At 44.7% G+C, this 7838-nt stretch overlaps 1 protein-coding gene across 1 annotated transcript in view; it reads right to left on the reverse strand.

Annotated features, from left to right (window-relative positions):
• Nucleotides 1-7838, reverse strand: part of LOC119421633 (cytohesin-3) — a 46876-nt gene that overhangs the window by 1977 nt on the left and 37061 nt on the right. Inside the window, exons 10-12 of the mRNA XM_037688982.1 lie at nucleotides 6812-6888; nucleotides 5226-5297; nucleotides 4958-5112 (exon numbers count right to left, since the gene is read on the reverse strand). Of these exons, the coding sequence (XP_037544910.1) occupies nucleotides 4958-5112; nucleotides 5226-5297; nucleotides 6812-6888 (304 nt within the window). The remainder of the gene's footprint in view (nucleotides 1-4957; nucleotides 5113-5225; nucleotides 5298-6811; nucleotides 6889-7838) is intronic.

Genomic DNA, 7838 nt, shown 5'->3' on the forward strand with positions numbered 1-7838 from the left:
TATTATTATTATTATTATTATTATTATTATTATTATTATTATTATTAATAATATTAATATAATAATAATAATAATAATAATAATACTATTTTAGTAAATTAGACTGAGTATGAGGTGACAGGCCAGACAAAGAGTGATTCCAAAAACTTTTGATGAACAATATATATCAAGGAACTCTGTGTCCCTTGCCTGGACATGTTTTACCGGGGCCCCACCCTGGAGCCAGGCCTGGGGGAGGGACTCGTCGGCGAGCGCCTGGTGACTGGGTCTCTACCCATGGGGACCGGTCAGGCTCAGTCCGAAATAGCAACATGGATTTGCCTTCCTGTAGGTCCACCACCTGCAGGAGGGGCCACAAAAGTCAGGCGCATGATGCCATGGGCAGTGGTTGAAGGTGGGGGCCTTGGCCCTCTGACCCTGGCTTACCAAAGCTGGCTCTTGGGATATGGAATGTGACCTCTCTGGCAGGGAAGGAGCCTGAGCTTGTGCATGAGGTTGAGTGGTACCAACTAGATATAACTGGGCTCACCTCGATGCACAACATGGGCTCTAGAACGGATCTCCTTGAGAGGGGCTGGACCTTATTCCACTCTGGAGTTGCCCATGGTAAGAGGAGCTGAGCTGGTGTGGGTCTACTCTTAGCCCCATGATTTGGTGCCTGTGCGTTGGAGTTTTCCCCAGTAGATGAGAGGGTAGCTTCCCTGCACCTTTAGGTGGGGTGATGGGCTCTGACTTTTGTTTGTGCCTATGTGCCTAATGGCAGTTCAGAGTATCCGGCCTTCTTGGAGTCCTTGATGGGGATGCTGGAAGGTGCACCAGCTGGAGACTCCTTTATTCTGCTGGGGGACTTCAATACCCATGTGGGTAATGACAGTGTGACCTGGAGGGGCATGCTTGGGAGGAACAGCCTCTTTGATCTGAACTCGAGCGGTGTTCAGTTGTTGGAAATCTGTGTTAGTCATAGTTTGACCATCACAAACACCATGTTCAAACATAAGATAAGGGTGTCCATAAGTGCACTTGGCATCAGGATGCCCTAGGTTGTAGATCAATGATTGCCTTTGTAGTCTTGTCATCTGATTTACGGCCATTTGTTTTGGACACTTGGGTGAAGAGAGGAGCTGAGCTGTCAACTGATCACCACCTGGTAGTGAGTTGGATCAGGTGGACAGACCCGACAGACTCAAACGTGTAGTGAGGGTTTGCTGGGTACGCCTGGCAGAAGAATCTGTCAGAAAGATCTTCAACTCTCACCTCCAGGAGAGCTTTAACTGCATCCCAGCTGAGGCGGGGGACATGGAATCCAAGTGGGCCACAACTCAGTTGTTGAAGTGGGTGCCTTGAGCTGTGACCGCAAGGTTATTGATGCTTCTCACGGTGCCCATTCTTGAACTCGATGGTGGACACCCTGGGTTAGGGAGCCTGTCAAGCTGAAGAAGGAGTCCTATCAGTCCAACAATTTTCAGTCAGGTCATCTGGACAGTTTCTTTTTTTTTTGTGTGCTGAAACGTTTCACCTTAAATCCAGCTTTCCATTGGTCTTTGTTGGCTGGTGGGACTCCGGAGGCAGCTGAGGAATACCGGAGGTCCAAGTGGTCCCAAGCCTTGGCTGTTGCTAAGGCAAAAGCTCAGATGTGGGAGGAGTTCGGTGAGGCCTTGGATAAAGACTCTCGGTTGGCTCAGAGGAAATTCTGGCAAACCATCAGGTGACTGAAGAGGGGAAAACAGCTCTTTACTAACAATGTGTTCAGTGAAGGTGGGGTGCTGTTGATCTCAACCAGTGATGTCATCGGGAGGTGGAAAGAATACTTCTCAGACCTTCTCAATACCACTGGCACTTCTTCCAAGGAAGAAGAAAAGTCAGGGGACTTCGGGGTTGGTTTGTCCATAACAGTGGCTGAGATTGCCGAGGTAGTTACAAAGCTATGCCACGGCAGGTCTCCGGGGGTGAATGAGATTCACCCTGATTTCTTAAAAGTTCTGGATGCTGTGGGGCTGTCTTGGTTGACATGCCTTTGCAACGATGCTTGAACACTGGGGGCAGTGCTACTGGATTGGCAGACTGGGGTGGTGGTTCCCCTCTTCAAAAATGGGGACCGGAGGGTGTGCTCCAGTTACAGGGGCATCGCTCTCCTTAGCGTCCCTGGTACAGTGTATTTAGGAGTACTGGAGAAGCAAGTCTGATCGTTGGTCAAACCTCAGATACAGGAGGAACAATGCGGGTTCCGTCCTGGTCATGGACTACTGTACCAGCTCTTTACCCTCACAAGGGTCCTTAAGGGGTCATGGGAGTTTGCCCACCCAGTCTACATGCGTTTTGTAGACTTGAAGAAGGAATTTGACTGTGTTCCTTGGGGTACACTGTGGGGGGTGCTCCGTGAGTATGAGATTGGGGGCCCATTGTTATGGGGCTGTTCGGCCCCTGTACAAGTGGTGTGAGAGCTTGGTTCACATTGCCAGTAGTAAGTCGGACCCCTTCAGGGTGGGAGTTGGACTCCGCCAGGGCTGCCCATTGTCTGTTCATGACTTTTATGGACAGAATATCTTGGTGCAGCCAGGGGGCAGAGGGATTCCGGTTCGGTGGGCTCAGGATTCCATCTCTGCTCTTAGCAGATGATGTGGTCCTGTTGGTGTCATCGTATCATGATCTTCAGCTCTCACTGGAGCGGTTTGCAGCCAAGTGTGAAGTGGCTGGGATGAGAATCAGTACCTCCAAATCTCAGGCCATGGTCCTCAACCGGAAAAGGGCGGACTGCTATCTTCAGGTCGAGGGTGAGATTCTGCCTCAAGTGGAGGAGTTAAAGTATCTTGGGGTCTTGTTCACGAGTGAGGGAAGAATGGAGCGTGAGATTGACAGACGGATTGGTGCAGCATCTGCAGTATTGCAGACTCTGTATTGGTTTGTTGTTGTGAAGAGGGAGCTGAGCTATAAGGCAAAGCACTCTATTTACCGGTCGGTCTACATTCCAACCCTCACCTATGATCACGAGCTCTGGATAGTGACCAAAATAACAAGATAGCCAATACAGGCGGTTGAAATGAGTTTCCTTTGCAGGGTAGCTGTACTCTCCTTTAAAGATAGGGCGAGAAGTTCAGTTATCTGGGAGAGACTGAGTTGAACCGCTAAGTGCTTAATTTGAGCCGGATCCTGCCGGAACAAGATCCGGGAACTGTCTCATTTTGACCGGGTACATTCTGGCAACTGTTTGCTCGGATTTGGCAACTCAAATCTCCACCCCTAAAAGTCCAAAGTCTTTGCACATTTTTATTTTGATTATTTATTAAAAATACAAAGAGAGGAGACGTTCCCCAGTCTGTGGAGTAGATATTACGGCTGCAGCAGGTGTACCAGCTCGCGCACATGCTCCTACCCAGCAGAGAAACGGACTGCATGTCCCACGGGGATGAAGTGTCTTCATCTATATGGCAAGCCAAGTGGCCCATTAATAGCCAGACATGTGGCAAAAGTGGTTATTAATGGGACACTTGGCTTGCGATACATTACGCACAGGAGCCTCTCCAGACAGCTCTACAGAGCGCACACAACTGCTGATGTGAATTCATGCATAGGCTTCAGACATAATAAATTAAAAAAGCTTAACTACAGTAAAAAAAATACAACGAGAAAAACATTTGATGTGTATTATTCACATTAATCACGAATCAAAACAATGGCGCTAATTTGTCAAAATAACAGACAGTCTGATTTACTTTCATTAAATAAATTGATGGATGGGTGGACTGTCCTTAGTTGGACAACTGAGAAGGCAGTCGTAATTGAGTTTGGAGCAGCAGGAGCAGCAGGAGCAACAACGCGCAGGAATGAAATCAGCGGAGAAGAGTTCGGCGAAACGTGTGTGTGTGTGTGGGGGGGGGGGGGGGGGGGTTAGGAAGCTTGACAGAATCGTAAGTGCTCTTTTCACACACAACCTGTTGTTGCTCTCTAAAATAGTAATTTAATCAAGTGTTTACAAATGTAGGTAAACGTAGATGTTTAACAAAGCGTTAAAATAGGCTACACCAAAATGCAGGAAATAGCATCTGCTTTATTCAAAAATTTAAGTGGGAGGTGGACCTACAAGCTCCCTCCACTTCCCCCCCCCCCCCCCCCCCCCCCCCAATCGGCCGCCAACTATTTGCCTTCTGGCATCGATCAGTTTACAAATTGAGCCCAGGAACTGCTGCGTCTCCACATCGAGAGGAGCCAGTTGAGGTGGTTCAGGCACCTGGTAAGGATGCCCCCTGGGCGCCTCCCTACGGAGGTACTTGGGGCATGTCCGACTGGGAGTAGACCCCAGGGAAGATCCAGGACACATTGGAGAGACTATGTCTCTTGGTTCACCTGGGAAAACCGTGGAATCCTCCCAGAACAGCTGGAAGAGGTGGCTGTGGAATGAGATGTCTGGGCCTCCCTGCTCAAGCTGCTGCCCCCGCAACCCAACTTGGGAACAAGAGGACAATAATGGATGGATGATAGACTGAGTATCTTTTGCAGGACTTTTAAATGCAGTCTTGCATCTATTACCACTATTTGTCTGTTAGCAAAACATCTCATGAAGCCTGTGACCAATTTTAATGAAACATTCAGAAAGTATTCACTGGTTGTACATTTACAACTTTTTGATGAGATCCTTGCTCTGTTTTTGTTCGTCCATGTCAGCAATATTTCTGCAATTCAAAACATTATTTCAAAACTGAGCCATATCTGAATGTCTTAGCAGCTTTTGAACCTTTAACAGAGAAATCAGAGCAATGTTGGCTTGAGTTTTTCACCCTGTAGTTGGAGGCTTCAAAACGAACAAAAAATGTTTTCCACTTGAAGAAAAACCTGGAATTCCACTTGCCTAGACTGATGAAATCAGCATTTGATATTTAGTTGATTTAATTGTAGGAAAAAGTAAAACCCATAAAGGATCACAGTACAAGCAGTCTGACACTGTTTGTAAGAGGACTCTTACTTGATAGATTTAATCCACTCCTCCTTCTCTTCAGGCGTGGGTGCTGATATCCTGTAAACAACATGGTTGCCCTCAACAACACGCCCATCCGCCTCTGTCTTGCAGGCTTTGATCACCTGGCCTTTGTGATTAGGATTGTACAACTCGAAACAGTTCTGGAGGAGATGGCAACCAGCAGACAATCAACTTCAGTCAAGAAGTAGTTTTCTAAAAACAGCAATATAAATATTAAAATGAAAGCTTTGGTCTGTAATGAGGCAACACTCACAGGCTTCCTGGGCTCCTCCACCTCCCTGATGCTGAGATTCTCCAGTGGGATGATCCCACGAGGCTCCTTGTCCTGCAGCAGGGAAGGAAAAGAGGCGAGAACAAGAAAGGAGGACGAAACACAAGTCAATAATGAGAATTTATTTGAAAAGTAAAACATCAAGATGGGAAGAGAAACATGGCAGCACAGTGGTGTAACTGGTAGAGCTGCTGCCTCTCAGCGAACAGGTCCTTGGTTCAAACCCCGGTCCAGGGGCCTTCTGGGTGGAGTTTGCATGTTCTCTCCGTGCATGCGTGGGTTTTCTCCGGGTGCTCCGGTTTCCTCCCACAGACCAAAAAACATGCATGTTAGACTGATTGGTAACTCTAAATTGTCCCTAGGTGTGAATGAGAGAGTGAATGGTTGTTTGTCTCGTTTGTCTCTATGTGTCCCTGTAATGGACTTGCGACCTGTCCAGGGTGTACCCCGCCCCTCGCACAGTGATTGCTGGACATGGGCACCGGTGACCCCCGTGACCCAAAATGGAACAAGCGGGTAAAGGTAATGGATGGATGGATGGATGGAAGAGAAACATTGAAGAAAGAAAACAAATCCTGTCTCAAATAAAACAAATAATCCGATCAAACAGTGAAGAACGAGTGGGGAAAGAATTCATGTTGACACGGTCTGCAGGCTTTGAAATCAACCTTGTGTATTCTCCTCCTCTGTCCTCATGCTCCAGATAAAAGATCAGATAATGTGTGCACGCAGCAGTCAGACTGAAGGACGGGACATAATGATAGTGTCCTGAAGGATAATACCAGGTTAAAGAGAGGACGCTGCTGATGCTGCAGGAAGGACACGCAGCCTCAACATTTCAAAAGTCTCAGAGAACAGTAAAATCTGCTAACAGACAACAGATGGAATGACGTTCAGGATTTAGTGACGGAGCAAAGGATGTTCGAATTCAATCAGCAAGAATTAATTTCTAAAAAATAATTCAGGACTGTAACACTCATCCAGCTTGGAAATATGTAAAATGACAGGACCAAAAAGGAATTAATTGTTTCTTCCTTGAGAGATGTTACCAGTTTGCAATTCTAGAAAACAGCTTAAAAAATAGAGACCAAAATAATGTTCATTAGGTGACAGTTCCAGTAAAATTTGTTTCACACAGTTGAGCAACTGAGTTTTGTGAAATGGTCATAAACCATTAATATCTTACCTGTTGTCGATAGCTCTTTGAATTAGTTTGGAGAAATTGTGTTTAAATCTAAACTCTAAAACAAATTAAGTCTAAAAATATATATTGCATTTTGTGCATACACTGTTAGCTAAACTTAACACTGTCCTTTATTTCACATTACACAAATATTTACTTAAATTTATGTTATTTGCAAACACAAATATTCAACAAAGAAGTCCAAAAGGGCTGGCAAAAGTATGGTGGAAGTGGATTTAACTTGAATTGTTCTTGCCATGGTTCCCGTCTAAGATTGTGATGCTGATTAAAATTTTAAAACAATCCAACTTTCTGTTTTTAAAGTAAGAAGGAGCTTCTCATATTTATGTCTTTAGAAGTTTACTTTTTCTGTGATGGGACTCACCGTAGTGTATTCGAAGTAATACAGGCAGTTGTCTGTGAGGATGAACCACCTTCTCTTCCAGGTTTTCACTCGGCCCCCTGACAGGAAAAGAAAGAGGAAACAGGAAGTGACACGATGGCCATAGCGATAGACAAGCTGTCTCCGGTCAAGAGGAAGAAGCAGGATGCATGGCGCTGTTCAGAGGAGCCACCAAACATCTACTGAGTCTTCCTAATCTTCTTTTAAATAACATTTTATATATTAGTTCACATCTGTAATTTAATTTCCTCCATCCACATGAACATGTCACGTAAACACATTCCAGCTGCAATAAGTTAGTTTTATTTAATTAACCACTTGTTTTTTTGCTATACTTTTATAAGGTATTTTGCTTTGGGGAAATTTTACTCATTTAATTCACCCTTTAACTTGGGGATGGGGTGGGGTGTAATCAACCACATTACATAACTGCCTAAAAGTACCATTAAAATATTATATCCACAGTAAATCAGTCAGTCTTTAGAGCTATCTCAGCCTGAAATAAAATATAATTTAAAGGAATTAAAATTTTCAACTCTTTTAGGGCTTTTAGTTTAAAAAAATAAATCCACATTTTGTTTTGTTTTGTTCTTCCCCCCCAAAAAAAGAAGGAAAAAAAAAAGAAGACAAAATTATAATAATTCCCATTAACATGCCCAGAAGGATTTTTTGACAGCCATTAAAAAGGTCAATCTGGAGTTTTGGGAAGACCATCGAGTCCACAGGACCCTCCAGGTCAGATAAAGAAGATGAAGAAGTTTTCAGTCAAACTAACACATGTGGCTCAGTGGTCTGACATGGAGGTTTTTATAAACAGGAGTACGCCTTTTTGAGCCATCTGAACATCTGATTCTTGAGCCTGCCTGCATGTGGAACTGCATTTTTGTACTAAATGTTTTGCACTGATTAGTCTTTGTATAGATCTAGTAGAGTGCTGTATGAATGGGTACATTAGGGCATAGATTAAAAGGATAGAGATGGAGGTAAAAACAAAAACAAAAAACACATT

This window comes from Nematolebias whitei, chromosome 15 (assembly GCF_014905685.2).
Source record: "Nematolebias whitei isolate Nwh7 chromosome 15, NemWhi1, whole genome shotgun sequence".
Classification (NCBI taxonomy): domain Eukaryota; kingdom Metazoa; phylum Chordata; class Actinopteri; order Cyprinodontiformes; family Rivulidae; genus Nematolebias; species Nematolebias whitei.